Source organism: Lytechinus pictus, chromosome 1, assembly GCF_037042905.1.
Source record: "Lytechinus pictus isolate F3 Inbred chromosome 1, Lp3.0, whole genome shotgun sequence".
NCBI lineage: Eukaryota > Metazoa > Echinodermata > Echinoidea > Temnopleuroida > Toxopneustidae > Lytechinus > Lytechinus pictus.
The window spans coordinates 37,745,841-37,769,798 of record NC_087245.1 but is presented as its reverse complement, the minus strand read 5'-3'; the positions used below and the strand labels follow the sequence as shown (position 1 = coordinate 37,769,798).

The 23,958-nt window shown below is 35.0% G+C and overlaps 1 protein-coding gene across 1 annotated transcript; it reads right to left on the bottom strand.

Moving 5' to 3' along the window:
• Positions 1-7,397: 7,397 nt before the first annotated feature.
• LOC129262169 (death-associated protein 1 homolog) lies at positions 7,398-15,104 on the bottom strand. Its single transcript, XM_064102062.1, has 2 exons — positions 14,967-15,104; positions 7,398-12,306 (listed from the first exon to the last, which is right to left on the bottom strand). Exons 1-2 carry the CDS (start codon positions 15,086-15,088, stop codon positions 12,138-12,140), a joined length of 291 nt encoding a protein of 96 aa, XP_063958132.1. The 5' UTR covers positions 15,089-15,104; the 3' UTR covers positions 7,398-12,137.
• Positions 15,105-23,958: the final 8,854 nt, after the last annotated feature.

The following is a 23,958-nucleotide window of genomic DNA, read 5'->3' as shown; positions in this document are numbered from 1 at the left end:
TCAAAGTGGAATATTATATGCGTACATTTCGGATCATCTACCCATATTCTGTATCTTAAAGAACAATATTAAAAGTTATAATCAGAGTAAGCAACCTGATGATAAAATATCGTTTAGGAAAATGACAGACCAAAATATAATTAATCTCACTCACGATTTAGCAGAAGAATGCTGAATCGTGGAATCACGTGTTCGAACATGATTCAAATGTTGATTTTGCATATAAATTGTTCTTTGATACTTTTAAAAAACATTTTGATAAAAATATACCTCTGATAAAACAGCAAAAGAGACAAGAAATAATCCGTAAACCTTGGATTACAAGATCTATTCTCAAATCAATCCATAAAAAGAACAAATTATATAAAAATCATATAAAGAGACCAAACGATATACATATTTTGAACAAGTTAAAAAAAAATCGTAATACATTAAACAATGTCATTCGAGCATCACGAAAAAAACATTATACTGATAAATTCCAATATGCTATAGGAAATAGTAAAGAAACTTGAAAAGTAATAAATGACGTCATGGGCAAAAGACAACTTTCAGTATTTCCGGATAAGCTGGAGGATAATGGTAAGATTATTAATGACCCAAAAGAAATCATCACAAATTTGAATACGGATTTTGTGAATATAGGTGTCAAATTATCTCAGGATGTAGCACCAATCCATAATAATAATTCATATTTTTATTTAGATACTCTTAGTAATAAGAATCAAGAATCTCTTTTTCTCAAACCAGTTAGCCCACATGAAGTAGTATCAATTGTTAAAAAGATGAAGAATAGCAAAGCGATAGGTCACGACGAATTAAATACTTTTCTTTTAAAGAAGATTATTCATTACATTGTTGATCCTTTGTGTCATATTTTTAATTTATCAATACGCACCGGCAAATATTCTCAAGCTTTCAAACTTGCACGTGTTATACCAATATTAAAAAAAGGAAACACAAATGAATGTACGAACTACCGTCCGATATCGATATTACCATGTATATCTAAAATACTGGAAAGAATTATTTACAATCAATTGTTTTATTTTCTCGAAAAATGTAAGATTAGTTAAATCATAACACCTTGCCAGTATGGATTCCGTAAACACCACTCTACGGAATTAGCAATTGTTGACTTATATGACAGAATTTCTAATGCTATTTCTCGCAAACAGTTTGCAGTTGCTTTATTCATCGATCTTAGTAAAGCATTCGACACCCTCAACCACTCGATTATGATAAGTAAACTCCAACATTACGGAGTACGGGGAACACCACTATCCTGGTTCAATGATTATCTGACTAACAGACAACAATTTACAACTTATCATCATCTATCATCAAACATCGTAAAGCAAAAGACAGGTGTTCCACAGGGATCAATATTGGGACCACTTTTATTTTTGATATATATTAATGATATTGTGAACAATTCAAAAAAATTATCCCACTTCTTATTTGCAGATAACACTTTTATTTTCTCATTCTGATCTAAATCGTACAATAGACACGTTCAACCACGAACTCCCAAAACTTGTTAACTGGTTTCAATTAAATAAACTTTTTCTTAACATCAACAAAACAAATTTCATTGTATTTCACTCCAAAAATAAGAAGATCACTTCTTGCCCTAATATCAACATTAATAATACAGTCATAGAAAGGAAAGACCATGTCAAGTTTTTGGGCATTACCTTCGATGAAACTTTGAATTGGAATAACCATGTTAATAATATATCGATTCTTGCATCTCGCATTGTTGGAATTCTTTTTAAAATAAGAGACTTGCTCCCACAAAATGTTTTACTACTTTTATATAAATCATTTATTTTATCATATTTGTCATATGGCAATATCGTTTGGGGAACTGGGAACAAAACACACCTAGATTCTATATTATTACTCAAGGCTCCACATTAACTTTTTTTGGTGGTGGCCCGTTCGGGCCACCAAAACCATCAAATAATTTTTTTTGGTGGCCCGATATTAAAGTTTGGTGGCCCGAAAAATATAAAGAAAAACATTAAAAATGAATAAAACAAACTTCTGAAATATTAATTCTGCAGCCACTACCACTAAGTTCCTTTCACTTTATACATCTTGTATGTAAACCTTGTTTGCTGTTATTTTACTTTGCTAATTGATAATTGTTTCTATCGTTGTAAAAATGAAATGATTGAAAGTGAATAAATGAATTGTATTGTTCGCAGGTTGTGTGGACTTTTTTTTAAATCTCTGTATAGAGATAATGGTAAAGTAAATAAATAGTGCATAGCAAACTCAGATAGATGTAAAAAACAATGGTTTTTCCTTCCTTCCTCTTTGAATCCTAAAACCTAGATTATGCATGCCCCAAATCCAGTTTATTTCTGTTTTCTCTTTTGCAGCATATAGAAGGAGAAAATCACAGAAAAATATGCTGCAAAATTAGAACAATGCATAAAAGGGAGAAACAAACGAAAATAATTTTCAAAAAGTATATAACAAAAAGAAAACAAAAATAATAAAAGGAATTAATGAAATAAAACAAAAGAAAGAAAATGAAGAAAGAAAAAAACAAAGAACAGGGAAAAAAAGAAAAAAAAGAAAAGAAAAAAATTAGAGAGAAAAAAGAAAAGAAAATTAAAGAAAAATTAATAAAACAAAGTTAATATAAAAATGGGGAAAAGGGGAAAAATAAGAAGCCATTACATATATTTTTAACAGCTGTGGCAACAGTCTATTCTGACTGGAATATAATTAAAAGCCAAGCATATAATTTTCACTTACCTTTTGGGAATGGCACATTTCTATTTTTATATCCTTTAGTTTGTATTATTTTATTTTCAGTAGAAACATATTTTTTAATCAGGCATATTCAATGGGAAGGGGTATAAATGGTTTAACCACTGTCAAAAAAAAATGAAAGAAAAAAAAAGAAAACGGCAAAAACTATATTGGAAGTGTGAGAAAAGTCCTTCTCTATATTTGCCAAAATGTTGGAAAAAAAAATCACATTTCATATCAATGAAATGCCTTCCCAAAGTATTTACTTTCTCAAGAGTGGTTTAAGAAGTCATTTATAAACAAGAAAGAAAGAAACTGTCTGTTTGTTTAAGGCTAGAAAATACACAGCTTCGAAAGAAACCAAGTATCAACATACAAACAAATGCGCACGTGGGACTGTGATGTACTTGCCTATGTGTTTTTATGTGTATTAATTCATGTGGAAATCGGTCTTTTTGAGTCAAAAGAGAGGTCATAATTCCTCTTCTTAATACTTGCAAATAATCAGGGTACACCAGATTTTCGTAATATAGACTGTAGAATTTCATTTCATTGGTGTAAAAGGTGACTTTGACTTAGATTTTCAAAGTTCTGTGGAAGATTTCTCAGCAGCAACATTTTTTATCGCAGCTCCCTGAGTCTGAATAGGCTGAGCTAGATCTAGAGCACAACTGTATGCAGTGGCTACATGCAAAGCTCATGCCAGCCGGCCGGCGCGGCTGGCTGGATAATAGCTACTGTATGCTATAGCTGTAGGCCTAATATGCAAACTGTGTGTGTGTGTATTTGTGTGTAGATCAACAAAAAAGGCGCATGACGAACTGGCTTGCAATTTGAGCTGTAGAAAGTTGATAAATGCGTGCAAAATTGGGAGAAAAATTGCGCTACTTTGAAAATTATTGGTTGCCCGATTCGGGTCACCAAAACTTAACATTTTATCAATAATGGTTGCCCGAGGTGAATTTTTGGTGGCCCCGGGCCACCGCTAATGTCGAGCCTTGTATTACTCCAAAAGAAAGCTATTAGACTATGCACAAAATCTCATTATCTAGCACACACAAATCCTATATTAAAAAATCTCTGTCTTTTAAAAATTCACGATATTAATAAATTACAAATCGGAATATTCATGTATAAACTAACACAGAATATGCTACCCAATCATTTTCATACCATGTTTACACTAAATCGTGATATTCATTCCTATGACACAAGAAATTCACTCAATTTTCATTTAGCAAATCCAATCACAACCACAGCACATAAGTCTATTTGCCACACTGGTCCAGACATATGGCATTCTTTACCAATGAATGTTAGAAACTCTTCTTTATTATCTTCATTCAAACATGTTCAGTTAAAAAGGCAACTCCTTGACCATTATTGATATGTACATAACTATTCTTTACATACTTACATAAATTATACATGCATGGTGGGGGGGGGGGTGGGTTGGGTTATTAGTTGTAAGTATCATATAAATGCAATATATCTTTATCATTGATAGAAGTTTTATCCGTTCAGCATTTAAAATAACTGTATTTTGTATTCTATCATTTACCGATTAATATATTTTTTAGGGTGACCCAACTTAACAAGCATACTGCTTTCATGGGCATCCAATTTTCCTGATATATGTATATATACATATAATGAACTGTTGTGTATTTTTTTTAAGTATGTGTAGGATACGTCATATGTATAATGTCTCATTTTTATACTTTGTAATGTTTGTTTGTATATTCTTGACTTTGTATATTTTTAATGGAAAATAAATGAAATCAATCAATCAATCAAACAACATGAAAGTCTACATGTGGGACCACAATAATAAAAAGCATTTATCGAGTACATCATCATAAATCAGAGTAAAGAAAGAGAGTCAAGAAAGAGCTGAATATTCTTCATTTTTTCAGTAGTTTCCAACTATCAAAACATTTTCAAGGTAATATGGAAAATAGATGGCCATTTCAAGGATTTTTGCAAAATGTGAAATTTTAGGCACTTCTGGTGTTTTTTTTAGCAAATTGCTCAAGTAGTGCATGTGCAGTCATAGACAGGAATAACCGTCGTTTCTGGGGATTTATTCAACAATTTCTGACATTTTACTGTAATCCCCATTTACCGACGGTAGGGTGTACGTGTGGGCTCGCATGTGTTCTCATTCCCTCCCTTTTGTCAATTCACAGTCCAAAGTTTGATGTAATTTTACACATCGAATTTACAATCTAAGGATGTATAAACAACAAACTTTTAAAATTTGATATTTTAACATTGAAATACTTTAAACGATATAGATGAAAAAGGCATGAAAAATATACTTTACCGATGTTTAATTGGGTTGAACACGATAAAAATTGTCAAAATGGCAGCCAAACTATAAAATATTTACAAACGAACGTCAACAATCACGAATGTGATATCGATATTGCTTTCGATATTATACGATCTGCTCCATATGCGAACGAAACCGAAGATAAACGATACTAGTTATACTAGTACTAGTACTAGTTATAATCGCGATATATCGATTCGAGACATTAAGTTAATACGATAATGACGTCATTCAAGATGGCAACTTGCAAGAAAAACCGTCAGGTCAGGTGAAAATGTCTTAGATGACAGATTTCTCAATCATCCAGAGGATTTTTTTCAATAACTCCGGCCCAAGGTATGCAATTACTTAATTTATTTATACTTCCCTGATAATGGAAACCATGAAACTTTCAATTTTGCTTAAAAAACAGTTTTAAATCGCGATCTATAAAACGCTAGTTCACTATACGTTGGCTGTAGGTACGGGGCCCCATCCCCTTCAGTCTATGTATGGTGAGTGGAGCCAACGTAGTTCAGCGGAACAACCAAAATACAGAGACTGAAGCTTTTGGTCTAGTGCAGTCATTGCACACATAGAACGTAAGATGCAATGCCACGGTTTTTCGAACGAGGTACCTGGCGATAAATTATTGGTAATTGGCGCTGTTTTTATATCAGTTTCCACTGTTTTTTTTACTGGTTTGACATAATCTGAGAGATAGTTGTGATTATCCAATTCCAAATGATATTGAAATTTAGAGGGTCTACTGTAGTACTGATATTTTATTTCCAAAACAACCACTTGCCCGATCGGGCAATTAACTTTGCCCGCACGTCATTTTCACTTGCCCCGGGCAAGCGGTTTTGTCGCGCCCTGAAATATTCATGGAATTCACCTTTGCAAAATGGAATTCAGGTTTTTGTTGTGTACATTTTCAGTGACAAAACAGAATTTCCATTTTTAGATCAAGCTGAAAGTGAAACAGAATTACAGATTTTCAGAAACGGAAAAGACAAATTTTTGAAACGCAAAATCTCTAGATCTATATCAAGATCAAGTCATTATTTCTGGACGTACATACAATTGCCATACTAATCAATATAATGATCATGGGCATTAAAGGAAAGAGAAGACAAGACAAGACAAATAACAAACACGGGGACCCTTTCAAATCCACGCTATCACGGAAACGTGATCAGTCGAATACATTGTGCGTGCATAGAAATCGCACGCGCCTGTAACCCCAATTTACAACACAAGTGCCCCAGGCACAGCTCACAAAAAATGATGTAGGTTTTATAAGACCAACTTAAGTCGCCACGTTTATTCGGCAGTCGAATTAAGTCGCAATCATGAATGTCGACTTGAACTCTGATACAGTAAATCATAAAATATCGAGAATGGAGCACTTACCCAATTATCAGCTCCTTTTTCGAATTCGAGACGTGTCTGTTTGCATCTGTCCTCCACTCCGGCGTCCACTCTAGTTTGTTTACGAACGAATACGAGCTAGCAAGCTCAGCTCAAAGCTCATAATAGAGAAAGCTGGCGCTGTTTAATTCAAAGCGGAGGTCTAGAAAAGGGGGCTTTTGAATGGTTTTGAAAGTGGGGGGGGGGGGGGGGGGGCTTACCATGAATAAAATCACATTATATGATAATTGTATTTTATTTTTGTGCCACAGCCCTTGATATAGCTCTTTTAGTGTCAAGAAGTGCCATAAATTAGCAGAGGCTACAGAACCGAGGGGCATGCAGTTGAGGCCGGCTTAATAGGAAGCTTCAGCCCCCCGTCCATCCACACTTTTTTAGTAAACATATATACACGCTTAAATGTAAGATGTTCATAGATCTAGTTGTTTTTTTATGGTCAGCCCCCCCCCCCTCTGTGGGCCCCCCGATTAGCCAGTTTCTTTCTAGAACCTAATTTTTATGCGGAAATTAACCTCCAGTCGATTTGAAAATACCCATTGACGAAATTACAAGACTTTGCTTCCTATTTGGATTTTCACATATAACACATATAGGCCTACCTGTATATAAACATAATCACTCATTAGTCTATAGAGTAACATCCCTGTGTAGAAAGAACCCCCCCCCCCCATTGTTCACTAATCTTTCTTTTCCTCCTTTTGCCCCTTTCTTTATCCCCCCCCCCCCCACTCCACTCTCTCTCTTTCTTCCTCTCCCTTCCTCCCCCCCCCCCTTCTCTCTCACAGCCATCTATCCACCTCCCTAATTCATTCATTACCAGTCTTCCAAACATATAAACGTGTACAAATCATGCCAAATAAATCAATAATTCAAATCACGATTCTTGTATCCCAATAGTCTTTATTGGTACATAATGTATACAATTGCATTGACAGGGAACTATCATTTTGAAGAATTCGTAAAGACTATGAAGAGTTTAAATTTCAAGAACTGAACAATCAGCATTAACGAGCTCCCTAAAGCACAGAGAAAAGCAATGGGTAGCTATCAAGCTTGACATAAAAACCAAATATGGATGGAATGTAGAGAGGATTGTTAAAATCACAATAAAATATAAATCGAATAAAATCAAGAAACTACAATCCCAATACTGTCCTTTCTCTCTACATTCTGACAATATAAACAATAAAAGCTCCTTAAATGGAACAATATGTTCATCTTGTAAACTGCAATAACTCTATGGACTTGGATAAAGAATGCTTAGCTCTCCTAATAACAGTAAGGAGTAAAGTTAGATGTAACCTATTACAGTAAATAATCCAGACGGAAGAATTTCATTTTGCTATCCAAAAGACTACCAACAAAATAATAGATACGATAATCATCTCTCTTATTCGATATACCCATTATACATGTACATAAAACGTTTAGTCATATATCTTTTATCATATAGTATATACCCATTATACATAAAATCATAAGTTATATTTATTTCAAAAATAAGTTTTAATGAGCTCAGAATCAGGCGATGGAAGGGAAGGGTGTATATATTCTACATTATAGGTGATAACAACAATGACTTGCCCCCTTGGTAACCATTCTTGCAGGCTGGTCGGAACAATTTACCTTCAATGACTTTTGACCCACATTGACACAGATGTCATGTCATTACAGCATTTACCCTTGTTTAGCTTGGTTCATAATGGGCAAAAAATGATATAAACCAGGTAAAAAATGTTTTGAATTTTTGGTTTATTCCTCGGTCACATTTGATCTATGGCGAGTCGAAAACAGCAGTTTTATTCAAACCACCCATGTATAGCTGGTACAAAAAATGTTAAAACGGCTGTTTTCGACTCGCCGTACGGCCGCCATAGAGTAAATGTGACCGAGGTATTAGTATTTTACCATGGATACTATTGTGATATAATTCATTAGTTAGTCCATGCATAAGCCTTGCAACACCCTATAAATGCTATCATTGTTAATTATTCTAAGCATTTCATTATATTTTGCGATATAAGAGGAATGATAAGAGAAGCATAAATACTACCCACTCATTGTATGATTAATAAACTTTAATAAACTTCAAATGGAATCACTAGACATCACTAGCTCTTAAAGAGAAAAAAGAGTGAATATAATAATAGTAAAATGATCTTAGATTCGCAATCATGTATTAACATACACAGGCAAGAATTTCAAAGTAAAATAGAATAAAATACATGTCAGTTACTAAAATTGATTTTTTTCTGAAAAATTACATATTGTAACAAATTTATTCAATTTTTTTAGTCATTTGACTGTGATCAATAACAATAAAAAAGTAAAACAGCATGCAGAACAATAATGTTACCAAAACAAAACAAAAAAAATCCTTATGAAGATTTTGTATACAAATGCTGGAATAAAATTAGCTTATCCAGATGGAAATTCAGCGTTAAGAAAAGAAGACTTGCATGCATTTTCTTTTTTAAAGGAACAAATAAACGACATTTTAAAGATCCAAAATCAATTCATAATTCAGATGTTGTAAATGAGCAATTTTTTATGCATGTAAGTTTTTTTCCTACAAATCTGATCCCAGAGGCTTTAAAACAAATTAAGTACTCAATAATTAAGTGATGATAGCAAACAAAAAAACCAATACGGATGAAAAAGAAGGAAGAAATTCACCTAGTTGTCTACACTACATGTAGATTATGAAATAAATCTTACTACTGTCATTTGGTCAATCATGACAAAAGTTATCATACTTATAAACATGATAATTTCATTTTTCCAGTTGAATGAAGTAAAATTATACTTGTGTCACATGATCAAAATTTATGAATATCAATTAAAACCTGGATGATTTAGCCATGCATATATTGCAAACCTTTGTATCATTCAATTCTACATCTTGATTTCAAGAACTGCCATTCGTTAATACCCAATTATTTCTTGACATCATGAAAATGGATTCAATCATATAACGCCCTCCCACATCGTTGGCTTAATCATTCATAAAGCTTTTCATAAAGCTTTTCATAAGTTAAGAGTGACTTTAATAACGACTGGTGAACCTTTCTTACGTGCTAAATAATCACCAATGAACATTTAATGGTGAAAATCATTTACCATAAGAATCACCAGTCGTTCTTAAAGTCGCTCTTAACTTACGAAAAGCTTTACAAATGATTAAGCCAACGATGCAAGATAGTGTATGGAAAGCCATTTTATGATTGAATCCATTTTCATGTCAAGAAATAATTGTGTATTAACGAATGGCAATTCTTGAAATCAAATTTACGACAGCTTTATGAAAGGCCCCCTGGTTGGCATTTCATAAAACTGTTTGTAGGTTACAAATGACTTCATACCAGACTGGTGACCCATTCTTGTGCTATTAAAAAAAAGTGATATGTTGAATTGGCACCTGAGAACATGTTCCAGTCGTGCATAAAGTCATGCGTAACTTTACAAACAGCTCAATGAAACACCCACCTGTGTTTCATAAAGCTGTTCATAATTGTTGGTGAATGGCGAAGCAGGTAGGAGGGCACCAGCCCTCACCAACTTCCGAACAGCGTTATGAAACGGGGCCCTGGGCCCCGTTTCATAAAGCTGTTCGGAAGTTAAGAGTGACTTTAGGAACGACTGGTGATCCTTTCTTGTGGTAAATGATATTCACCATTAATGTTCATTGGTGATTATTTAGAGCGTAAGAAAGGATCCCCAGTCATTCTTACAGTCGCTCTTAACTTACGAACAGCTTTATGAAACACACACCTGGATGTAGATAGGAACTCCAGTGGGTGATTTTTATCATTAAGAGTTACAAGCAACTTTACAAATGACTGATGATCCTTTCTTGTGGGAAATGATAAACACCAAATTTTCACTGATGTTGAGATAGCTCCTAAGGAGAAGAATCACAGGTCGTTCGTAAAGTCACTCATAACTTAAGAAGAGTTTTATGAAACACCTGACCTCCTAGGTTGGTGTTTCATAAAGCTGTTCGTAAGTTAAGAGTGACTGGTGATCCTTTCTTGTGGTAAATGGTATGCACCAAAATATTCATTGGCGATGGTTTAGCGCATAAGGTTCACCAGTCGTTCTTAAAGTCGCTCTTAACTAACGAATAGCTTTATGAAACGGCCCCCAGGCGTAAAAATCCCTTAAGTCGGTATTTGCTTCATAATAAGCAGAGGATGTGTCAACTTTATGAATGTGTTATTTCAGGGGTTGTTCAACAAAGAAAGAAATAGTTTGATTAAATATTTATATCCAGTGTTGGCAGTAAGAGAAATTATGGAGTTCGCAATTCAAAATAAACAACAGATTCAAGAACACAGTAAATGTATTGAAATTGAATGACAAAGAACAGCTGGTAGGTCTTTGTCGTACATTGGTGAACCAGAACAGCAGTATTGTCCAAGGACATTGTTTGATTCACCAATTTTCGACAAAGACTTCTCGGTTGTTCATTGTCATGAAGGGCATTTGACAATACATTTTCTATGTTCTAGAATTTGTCATGCGTCGTGGAGTGAAAACTCCCTCTTGTTGATCTGAAACTGAGTAAATACTCTATCAAATAAGTCCGAGATTTTGTCATGCTTTTTCAGCTTTCATTCGTTATTTCACACAAAGATGTGATACAGTCTTGGCATAGAATGTCTGACGTACTAAAAACTTCAATACCTGTTTATCTTCCAATATCGATTTATCCAACTTCTTTCATCTAATCTCAATCATAAAAAAAGATCAATAATGAAAGTTGATTTTGAATTTTCCTAACAGAAAATGTTAATACTTCTAACATTAAAGTCTTAATGACTGTTTCAGCTTTTATATGCCTTTACACGCCTTCTGCCATATTATTGGATAATTTTGAATACATTATAAAAATGCCTAACATTAGGCAAATCAATAAAAATTAAGAATTACGAGGAAATCATTGGTCAAGGTTTCTTTGAGTTGTCTCTAAATATTTTTAAGTCATCAAAATATCATGGGCTGTGATGATTGGTGTGATCGGCCATTTTGAATTGTGCATAGTCACTAGAGTCTACATATTTCACAATTCCTGAAAAAACTTAATTGCACTTAAAGACAGTTTTACATTGCATTCCACATAACAAGAAAGGAAAAAAAATGTGTAGAAGATAAAGATTTATTTTGTCTTCATCCTACTATATTCTTGATTCATTTTGGTTCATTTTATTTCTACAATTAGCACTCCTAGTACTTACCCATCATGATTTAAAAGATATGGAATTTCCAATATTCAAAATAAGAATCAAATTCTTTTCAAACCATCAAATGGCTTCATCAAGTGTGTTTGACACTAACTAAATAAAAAATAACCAGGTATCTTAAAAATATTCCTCCAAACTATATCGATAAATGTTAATGATTTGTTTTGTTTCTGATATTTCAGCATAATTTGTTAAAATCAATAATTCTTGTTTCATTCCAAGGCATCATGCAGGTCACCTTTCAAAGAATCACTTTCTGAACAAATACCCTCAAATCAAGATGACTACTCGCCATTGAAAATCTCCCCACAAATGGGGTCCAAAGCACAGACCAAATCTCATATTTGCACTTGTTTTGCTTTGCTGTTGACGCTATCCTAATTCTTCCTCGGCTGTTGAACCACTTTGATGGGTTTAGTGGATACGTTCTTCTGGTGAGTTGGCACCGGTTTCTCGTGGAACTGTTTGATGGCTTCCGGTGGGAAGTCCTTGTTACCATGTGATGGGGCTCCAGATATCAATACCCTTGTCTCATTCGATGGAGGGCTGTATTCAAAAGACAGATAAAAAAAACAGCGAATGAGATGAATGCATTGTCAGGTAATATTTATTAATGATATCAATTTCCACTTCCCTTTCTGCATAAGGCATAAAAAAATGATGTTGCCCTCATGAGTCCAAAATTTGAAAGTTAATTCGGTTGGTAGATTTTTTTTCATCTCCGCTGCTGCGCTGCACAAATAAATCACGCACGGGATGATATATTTATGCAGGACTTCAAAACACCAATTTAAGTGCACTGAAGCTACAGAATACAAACTTGAGTAAATTCTTGTCCACAATCTGACATTTTCTCATTAAAACATTGCATTTGTAGAATTTTGTACATTGTATAGTGTGTGTGGTTCTGTAAGTGCTAACAAATTTATTGAAATAGCGACCCTGTTTTCCCCATTTTATGGTCAGTTGGATGAGGGTATCATCATAATTTTTTTAGCCCTAATAATCACCCCGTTTTTCTTGTGCACAATCATGACCATACACAGGCATGTTTTCATGAGAAGGATTTAAACACGTTCAAAATTACATAAAACCAATAAAGAGAAGTGACTGGCATAATTTCGTCATAACAATGGCATTTTCTTAAAAGTAAAATTGAGAGATTTGTTGCACACTTTGAATAATTGTTTTGGGGTAAACATTCGGAATAAGAGTGTGTTTTTAAAAAATTGTGTGGGGGGGGGGTCCCTTTCCCCTTGTGTGTATCACCGTGTGCATATGCTCTATGGGGCATACAGATGAATTAAAGAGTATGGTCACTGAGAGTTAATGAAAGGGCATTCAAAATTTAATATTTTACATTGCATATCAAACAGAAATTGACTTTATGTAAAAAATGTCCTGAGGTAAATTCAGAGGGCCCTTGTAAACCCCATTCATAAAGGCCAGGCTGATTACAGAAGATTATTTCCAATGACACTTGGACAAGCCAGAATCAATGTTTGCACAGCACGACCCTTTTAGACGTACTCATAGAAACAGCTGTTTATAAGTGTTATCCTTCTCAGCAATTTCATGGACACAGTTTCAGCTATCATACAAATAAGATTGAAATAAAACTCACTAGCCTTCCAAATTATAAATTACAAATTCTGAAGCAAATTATTGTGTTCATACAATGGCTTCAACATTTGCCATGTTTAGGGATGAAAAAAAAGGAGTAGAAAAAAGGTGGGAAAAAAAGATGAAAAATTTTTAATTTCAGGCACTCAATTCAATGGGAATCAAACTGCATCAAAACCCAAGACAAGTGTAAATGAATGAGTGCTCAGATATTGGTAACTATCATTTTTTTCCATAAAAATCGCAAGAAATAAGACTGTTTGTTATTTAAATGAGTTTTGGCACATCTACTCCAAGAAATAATATTGAATGACACTTTTGTGGAATGTTTAACAAATTCATGTTTAATCTTCAGTCCAATTTTATGTGCATAGACATGGGGGGCCCCCTTCATAGTACAAAATGGTAGTTTGTAAGCTCAGGCCGATTACATATTAAGTAGATCAAAAAATTAATCCTGTATTGCTGGCATGTTCCCCGTGACATAAATCTCTAACAACAATAATAGATTAGAAAAACTCATCTCATAAGGCCATTCATAATTGTCCGGGAATAATAACTGAATTAGAATTCTTTGCCAATGAAAGCACTCAGTAAACATATGAAACACACAATGTAAACAAAATTTTGACATTTTTGGCTTCCCATAATTTGAACACTCGGTTATAGACCATGGTCTCAATTAAACACGACTTCAAAATACAGACCATGAAGTGCTCAAAGTGACACCTCTCCCCTCCACCAGGGGCCCGTTACACAAAGGTTAGCGATTGATCGTAGAACATTCAGTCCAATTTTATGTGCATAGACATGGGGGCCCCTTCAAAGTACAAAATGGTAGTTTGTAAGCTCAGGCAGATTACATATAAAGTAGATCAAAAAATTAATCCTGTATTGCTGGCATGTTCCCCGTGACATAAATCTCTAACAACAATAATAGATTAGATAAACTCATCTCATAAGGCCATTCATAATTGTCCGGGAATAATAACTGAATTAGAATTCTTTGCCAATGAAAGCACTCAGTAAACATATGAAACACACAATGTAAACAAAATTTTGACATTTTTGGCTTCCCATAATTTGAACACTCGGTTATAGACCGTGGTCTCAATTAAACACGACTTCAAAATACAGACCATGAAGTGCTCAAAGTGACACCTCTCCCCTCCACCAGGTCTTCATTATATTAAAGGTATTGTTTAACTTTGTGAGCAGCCGATTTAAAAAATTCTCAAACCAAGATGAAACATGAGTACAAGTGCATGTATTAGAACTAATAAACCCTGAAAACAACCATTATTGAGAATGAAAAGCTAAAACTACAAGACAAACCCCGATTTTGTAATAGTACACATAAGTGTATGGGATGAAATTAAGATGGTGTTTTCGGTCACTTTATATTTCAATTTTTGAAGCACTAAATAATTATTTTTCGAACGCAATTTTTTCTGGGCTTCATTTTTGTAACATATCACAGACACAGGTGACAAGTGTGACCTTCTAGCTCAGATTTTTTTAAGTCAAACCAATGTTAACCAATCACATTAAGTATGCAGGATAAAAACAATAAATTTCCAAACCTCTTTCCTGTTGTCTCCTCATATTCCTCATCTTCAACTTCCGGTTCTTTGGTGGCTTTTTCTGGGTGGACCTTTCCCGGTATCCTCATACCACCAACCTTCACTGTATAAGATAAAACCATTCACACCAGGTTGTATTCTTGATTGCCATGGTTTCGTTTAAACTGGTTTTAACTTAGACCACACTATTATGGAATGCCAGTTGTCAACTCATTCACCAATCAAATAAAATATTCTTGTCCAGCTGCAAAAAGTTGTCAAAAAAATTGAGTTGTGAAATGTAAATAGGAAAGTACAAAAATATTACCAATTTTAAAATATTTGTTGATACATTACAATTGCCACGTGCCTTTGCTCACGCAGGGCCTATCCTGTGGAATTCTCTTCCACAGAGATTGAAAACCCAGACTTCAGTGACCACCTTCAAGGGCAACCTGAAAACATACCTGTTTAAGAGAGTTTTTTTCTTTATAGACATTGACTTATTGTTCAGACATGTATTATACCGGTATGTAAATAGTTTTTGTTGTTCTGCTCTGAAGTGCCTTGAGCATTTAATCAAGATGGAAAGTGCGCTATACAAATCTCATGTATTATCATTATTATTAAATTTAAGACAATTATCAAGAAGCCAAGCATTCCATAGAAGTATGGTTTAAAATTCTAGTATAGACTAGGGTTAAACCTTAGTTTAATCATCAGATATCATCCCATCATGGTTTATCAACTTCTTTAAGGCCATCTTGACCTCTCTACAACAAGTTAAAATGAATGAAGTAAACTCAAAGAAGCAAAAGCGCACTTAAAATTATATGCAAATGAAATTAGGGAAGATAAAACATTTGACTCTTACTTTTCTTGTTATGCAAATTTCTAATTCTGAAAAATTATATTCCCTTGGCCAATAATGAATATCCATGACATAATTTCAAGCCCTTAATTTTATTTTTAACAGGGGTACATTCGGAAACTTGTATATAAATGCCAGCCAGTGCCACAAGCCAAAACCCTTTACTTTTGCACAGAGGATCATATTACCTAACTTTTCATAAATTTCATATCATTTCAAACCACTGATTTTTTTTAATTCACGTAGCAGCACTTGTACAAATGCAAGCCAGTGTCACAAAAAGGAACGAATGCGTGTCTTCATTAAAATAATAAATTAATAATGGACAATAACCAAAATAAACAATCAGCAACATTGTGAAACAAAGACAATTTGTGCTCTTTTTAGCAATCCAATTTTAAATTCCCTACAGAAGAATGATGCAAAGTCAAGCGAAACTATTGTTTGACATGTCAATGGGCACATTTGGTAATAAAATGCTGGTCGGTATTACCATCACTCACTACATACAAGGGCTACCCAAAACCCCAACATTTGCACAAAAATGGATTTTGGTGCTATCATTTATAACATTGGCTAGCCGCTATCCATATACCGGTACTTTTGTATCATTAATTTTTAGCAGGGCGGGGGTACCCTTGCCAAGCAAGGAGTTTAACTTATAACAGAGATTCTGATTGAGGCTGGTTCCTGAGCAAGTGTTTGGTTCAGTACAATAAGCCTGTTCACGGTTGTACACTGCGCACGAGCAGAAAAAGGTCATTGGAGACAACCATGAAGGTGGCTTTCAAATTCACTGACATAGGCATTTGTGATATGATGATTATTCATGTATTCCTTTCAAAATATTTATCACGTCCAAGCTGGAGAGTAATAAATAGAGCCTTCATAATCACTAGTATTTGACAGTAGCCTAAACAATATTCAAATGTGCCAAAGGCAGACAATAAAACAGATTTTGAAACTTTATCCCTGATGTACTATTCTAGTCACCTGGTCTATACAATGCCTTTTGTTCTTAGAATTTGAATACTCTATTGGTAAAGCTAACGCAACATCTACATTTGAAAATGATAGTGCTTATCCTAATGAAAAATCACAAAGGTCATTGGAGAAAAGTTGATCATGAGCTAACCGTGAACTGGCTTATTACCAGTGCTGAGTCTGTTATACAAGACCAAGGAAACATTTTGACAGCCAAGACAGGACCTTGGATTTGGAAACAGTGTGGGGGGGGGGGGCTTAGGGCACTGTCACATCGTTCTGTGCTAGCCTTGCGGGTGATTACCAGCAAATCGCCCGCAACAAAGTTTTGAGCATGTTCAAAACTTTTGTGCGTGCAAATCAGACTTGATTTCCCTAGGAAATCCATACTTTAAAGGGGGAAATCGGTTTGTATTGTCAAATTTTATTGATCTATGAACCTTCAGGCGCCTAATGCGTATGAAGAATAATTAGTACATACTACTAATTATTTATAATCACGTATTAAATTTCAGTATTTGTGAATAATAATTTTTATCTATAAATTGTTCTTCAAAAGGGCATTGCTAGTCGGATGTACGTCATCACGAAGCGGTTCAAGGGTCAGGTCTATTGTCTTTGCTTTGTTGACAAAAGGATCGAGGGATCTACGGGAGATTGGGTCTGGTAAGAAACGTCTCATTTTTACCATTTATAGTGAAATAATTTTTATCCCTTTATACGCATTAGGCGCCTGAAGGTTCATAGATAAATAAAATTCGACAATACAAACCCATTTCACCCTCTATGGATTTCCTCTAGGGAAATCCATCTTTGTGTACATGTGTCTCTTATAGATATATGGACGTACTCATTCAATGAACAAGGATATGATATAACCTTGTTCTCAGTTATATCTCCATGTGTGGCAAAATAAGGATGGCAATGTTTGGCTTATTTTCTCTTTTTCTTTCGGACAAATGCTTGATTTTTTTACACTGACAGTTTCCATTACACCTATTCTTCATACAACTTGTCCCTTAAGTAAATTTGATTCTTTAAATTATTTTTTCTTAATTAAAAATAGAGATTAAAAAATGAAAATTTTCTTGCCATATTATTTTCCACCAATAGAGGGCGTACACAAAAATATGCCCAAAATTCAAGTTTTTGAGCGCTCTAGTGAATACAAAAATTATTCCAAAGTTATTAATGAACAATTAATTGCAACTGTATGGAAATTAGTAATTTTGGTCACAAAAGTGATATTTTAATCATTTTTTAAAGTGTGTGCTCTGACCTCTGTACAGCATTGGCATGCCATAGTCTAACCCAGGGTGCTCCCGCCCGCGCAGCTTGCGGGAGCCCAGGGGCTTACCGTGTATTTTACCATACTCACAGGACTAGGATGATTTATGGTCTAAATGTTTCTCCAAATGAATTGTGAAAACAGAAATTACCACGATTATATGGATGAAGGTCTAACGAGTGGCAGTTTCCTGACAGCTGGGCACAAACTGGAACCTCAAAAAAATGAAAAGTTCTCTCCTTCTACCCCAGTCTCGATCGGCCATTTTGTTACAATTCATAACAAAAATGGCCGATCGAGACGGGGGTAGAAGGAGAGAACTTTTCGTTTTTTGAGGTTCCAGTCTGTGCCCAGATGTCAGGAAACTGCCACTCGTTAGACCTTCATCCATATAATCAAGGTAAGTGCATAATTTCTGTTTTCACAATTCATTTGGAGAAATATTTAGACCATAAATCACCCTAGTCCCGAGAGTATGGTCAAATACACGGTAAGCCATAGTATGGGTTAGCCATAGTCCAACCTGTAGATTCCCCACAGGCAGGGTGGTTGCAGTGAACAAGTGTATGGACGGGGATTCAAGACTCCATGATGAAGAAATCTATGTCAAAATATTTTTATAAAACATCATCATGGAGTCCTCAAGACAAGGCCTGTAAGCCGTAGTACTACTACAGCATCACTCGATCACGTCATCAGCCCGGGGTCGGGACAACTCGGACCACGGGACATCTCGGACCGCGGGCCGAGATGTCCCACCCATTACGATATTTTTTTTTCACAAATTTGTGTCTATTTTTCCGTCATTTCGAAATTTCTTGTAAAGATTTTCTAGAGATATGGTCTGATGGTAATGTTCTTCACTTTCTATTACTTTTTTTTCGCTGAAATAAATAAAAAAGTGTAATTTTAGGCGTTTTTCGACAGCTCGCGATTCCCATAGGCGCGCGTGTATTAACTGTGTAGGTGCTCGGCTCGGCCCCGCTCAACAACTGACTTGATTTTGTGATCATTTCTCCTCAAGTTACCACTTTTATCGCAGAAGATGGACTTTCTTGTATTCCATTAACTCCATTTTCTCATCAAAAGGATAAAATTTGGAGTATTTGCACGATTTTCTTAAAGTTTTTCACCTTTTCTCTCTGGTCGTAAGAAGCGAACAACCGATGAACGGTCCGCTGCTCTTCATTGCAATCCTACGTAGCTCGGCCGCCTAAACTGGCGGGGTGGGATTCAGCCCGAATCCCCAATGGAAGTGGGCGTGCACAGTCAAAGAGCTGAGCTTGACCGAGTGAGAGAGTGAACTACAGCTTGAAACTTGGCAGTGTCGTATAGGCTCTGCCTTTTTTTGTGTAAATAGATATATATATATATATATTTTTCTATATTGATTTTCCCTGGTGTAGAGCTTTAAGATTGTAATAATTTAATATGCTTTAATTTCTTTGACTGAGTGTGACTGTGGTGTGGATGTTTGAGTCGCACAAAAAATACTTTTACGTGGGTGGGGGCTCGGGGCGATTTCACTCCTGCCCCCGAAATGTGAAAAAATATTCGTGTTGTAAATGTGTTGGCATGCCGGGCTGAGGGTAGCCATCAGTAAAAAAAAAATATTTTGGGGGCTTAATTTTTTAATCAAATTGATTAATTTTAGGCCTATTTATTTTTTTTACATTTTATTTTTGTTTTTTTATATGGAGTTTAAGTTACAATAATTAATATGCTTCAATTTCTTTGACTCTGAGCGTGACTGTGGTATGGATGTTTGAGTCGCACAAAATATACTTTAACGTGGGTGGGGGCTCGGGGCGATTTCACTCCTGCCCCCGAAATGTGAAAAAATATTCGTGGTGTAGCTGTGTTGGCATGCCGGGCTGAGGGTAGCCATAACATTTTTTTGGGGGGGGGCTTAATTTTTAATCAAATTGATTACTTTTAGGCCTTTATATTTTTCTTTTAATTTTTTTTTTATTTTTTTATATTGAGTTTAAGTTGCAATAATTAATATGCTTCAATTTCTTTGACACTGAGTGTGACTGTGGTATGGATGTTTGAGTTGCACAAAATATACTTTAACGTGGGTGGGGGCTCAGGGCGATTTCACTCCTGCCCCCGAAATGTGAAAAAATATTCGTGGTGTAGCTGTGTGGGCATGTTGGGATGAGGGTAGCCATCAATAAAAAATGTTCATTTGGGGGCTTAATTTTTTATTAAACTAATTATTTTTAGGTCTATTTTTTTTATACTGAGTTTCGCTGGTGTAGAGCTGAGATTTAAGTTGCAATAATTATGCTTCAATTTGGTGGCGTACGCAGGGGGTGGTTACAGGTGTTCAATCACCCTAAAAAAAATTTTATACCCATTCCCCGGCCCCCTAATTTTTTTTTTTTTTTGGGGGGGGGTTGTTTGTTTGCTTGTCAATATTTTGGGAGGAAACGACCTAAAATTGGTGGTAAAGAACTTTTTTTTTCTTTTGTTGATCAACATTTCATTCAGCTTGAACCCCCTCCCTTTTAAAAAAATCCTGCGTATGCTCCTGCTTCAATTTCTTTGACTTTGTGGCGTGGAAATTTGAGTCACGGAAAAAATACTTATGTGGGGCTCGGAGCATTTTCACTCCTGCCCCCGAAATGTGAAAATGTTCTAGGTGTATCTGTGTGGGCATGCCAGGCTGAGGGTAGCCATCAATAAAAAAATGTTTTATTTGGGGGCTTAATTTTTAATTAAATTAATTAATTACTTATTTTTATTTTTTACAGGATTTAAAATAAATTGATGTAATTCATTGTGCCATTCCTTGTTTTTCCCTGATTTACTTTCTTTAATTTTATTTCTTGGTAAGGGTGGATGTCAGGCTGCCAGGGTGGAATTCAGCCGGAATTGCCAATGGAAGTGGATGTACTTGCACAGTCGTGAGCTTGGAGACTGAAGCCTTGCCCTGCAGTTGTGAATATTTTTTTCAATCAAGTTTTAGGGCCACTCGGTCTTATTCCCATTTGAAATATAATCAAGGGCGGATCCAAAATTTCCCTACAGGGCCGGAGGGCATTTTGTATAGGAATTTTTTGACAAAAGGTCTTCACTACCAAATCATAATTTTTTTCCCAGGAAAAATTTGACAAGCAGTTGCCTTTTGAGTACCTCTCAAGGGGGGGGGGCGGAATGTGCCCCCCCCCCCCCCCCCCCCGATTTGCCATGGAACTAATGTCCATTTCATTTAGTTTGTAATTTTTTACAGGAGGAAAGAATAGAGTTAGAAGTTTTGTGTTTTGTATTTTTACCAATTATTGTTTATTCAATATAAAATGTATTTAATTTAGTATTGTTCCAAAATGCATCACTTAATCACTTAATTACCTTGTTTAAATTTTAAATGTAAACCTGAATAAAAATGAATTGTGAACTTTGAATAAATAGAAATATACATGTATATGTTATATTCTGTAAATTGTAATATTTTATATCCATTCTTATCTTATCATTGTCTCCCTTTCTCATTATGTTCATCACTCTCATTTCAATTAAATTTATATTCTATTACTGGTATAAAAAAAGACAACAATACTAAACACTGATACATCGATCAATAGAAAAAACAAAGAAAAAGAGGGAAAATACAAAGAAATGACAGGTACATGGAAGGGGGGGGTAGCAACAAATCATACTTGTCTGGGTTTTAAAAACAGGAGAAGGGTGGTCAATACGATATTGCAAAGAGCAACTATGAAGAGGGTTTTGTTTTTATCAAATAATTTTTGCAGTTCCTTTGGAGTGATGTTGTTTTTGTTTTTCTTTGAATAGAATATCACCCATTCTACACTGAAAACCAAAATTGGTCGCCAGACTAGCTTAAAGTTAGTCCAAATGGTGCCCACCTGGACTAGCTTTAAGTTAGTCTGCTTTGCTGGACTAGCATGATGGACTAGTTTTGCTTAGTCCATCTTGCTAGACTAGCCTTTCATTAGTCGGTTGACTAGCATGTTCCTAGTCAAGCGACCAGTTTAACGTTAGTCATGCAAGCCTGACTAGTTTGATGCTAGTCCAGCAACTAGTTATTGGTTAGTCCAGTGAGCTGGACTAACATATAGCTAGTCGCTCGACTAGTTATTGACTAGTTTTAAGTTGGTCCAAATGGTGCCCACTTGGACTAACTTCAAGTTAGTCTTGCTGCTGGACTAACATGATGTTAGTCCACCAAGCTGGACTAGGTTGCTGAACTAGCATGTTTCGGTACGTCAAGCTGGACTAGGTTGCATTACTAGCATGACAGAATAACTTGACGGACTAGCCATGAATGATCCAGAAAACCTAGCCGTGCCTTCAGACGTTCCGACCACGTTGCTAGACATCGCTAAGTTAAGAAGGAAAATATTTTAGAGGAACAAAATATGAAATCAAGAAAATTTGTAATTTCATTTACAGTAATAATACAGTTTTATTATCCAAATATCATATATTTCCAAGACATCAAAAGTAATATCACATCATCAAAATAATGGCATCCAGATGGGCTAGAGCATTTACCACATTCTAGACAAATTCTTTTTCACTTAAGTAGAAAAAATACCTCCTTGACAGTATTAATCAATGCATTCTTTAAAATAAATTGTTTGTGAATTTGTTATTTGTTCACAAGAAAATAATATCAATCTTATATCATCTGACTGCAAATGAAATTGAACTTCCAAACATAATACAAAATCTAACCTATTTACTTTTTCAAATGAAGATGATCCTTCTAGATTTAAACATAACATAATTTAAGGACGTGCAGTTTAATGCGCACTACATTCTATGATTATTTGAAGATTTGTTTTTCTTTTAACAAGGTTATGTAAACCATCAAATTCAAATTCCTTCTTTCAATGTATAAAATGAGATAAAAAAATCTTTACAAAATATATAACAAAAGAAAGTAGAAGAAAAAGAACATATCCACTAGCGTACCTACGGGGGGCAGACTGCCCCCCCCCCCCTGACGAGTCAAAACTGATACCTGGCCCGCTCCTTTGAACTTGAAGACCTTTTTTTGCTTGTCAATTTTTTTGGCGGACGAATTTGACGCCACTGTACATCTTTGAATAAATCGTAGATTAAAAAAAAACGGTAAAAAAGTAACAGAGGAAAGAAACGAATAAAGTATTAAATACTAAATATTCAAAATCAATACACTGAGCATAGTTTGCATGGACATTCCAGTGGAATCCCCACTCTAGACTGGCCTGAACTTGAAAACATTAGAAAAGCGTTTTCTAGAGAAAGAGTGGTCTCTTCAATTAAAAAAAAACTGAGTTAAAAGAGAGCCCTGTACATACAACAAGTGAAACGTCTCTGGCAGTCTCACCTGCATTACACGATTCAATATAGCAGCAGTTCCCGGGAGCAGTGCTGACTTTGAAAACTACTATAAAATAGTTATTCAAAATTAGTTATTCAACAAATACCCCCAAATGGCCAAAGTTCATTGACCTTTGACCTTAATCATGTGACCTGAAACTTGCTGCAGGATGTTCAGTGATACTTGATTGTCCAAGTTTCATGAACTATGTCCAAATACTTTCTAAGTTATGCTGTCATTTCAGAAACTTACAACCTTCAGTTAAAGGGATGGTCCGGGCTGAAAATAATTATATATTAATACATAGAGTAGAATTCACTGAGCAAAATGCCGAAAATTTCATCAAAATCGGTTAACAAATAATAAAGTTATTGAAGTTAAAAGTTTAGCAATATTTTGTAAAAACAGTCGTCATGACAGGGGCGTCGATCCATTTTTCAGATTGGGGGGGCCAAATCATGAATCATCTTTCCAAAGGCGCTCGATCACACAAAACAAACAGACTCAAACACACGCACACACACAAATGCCT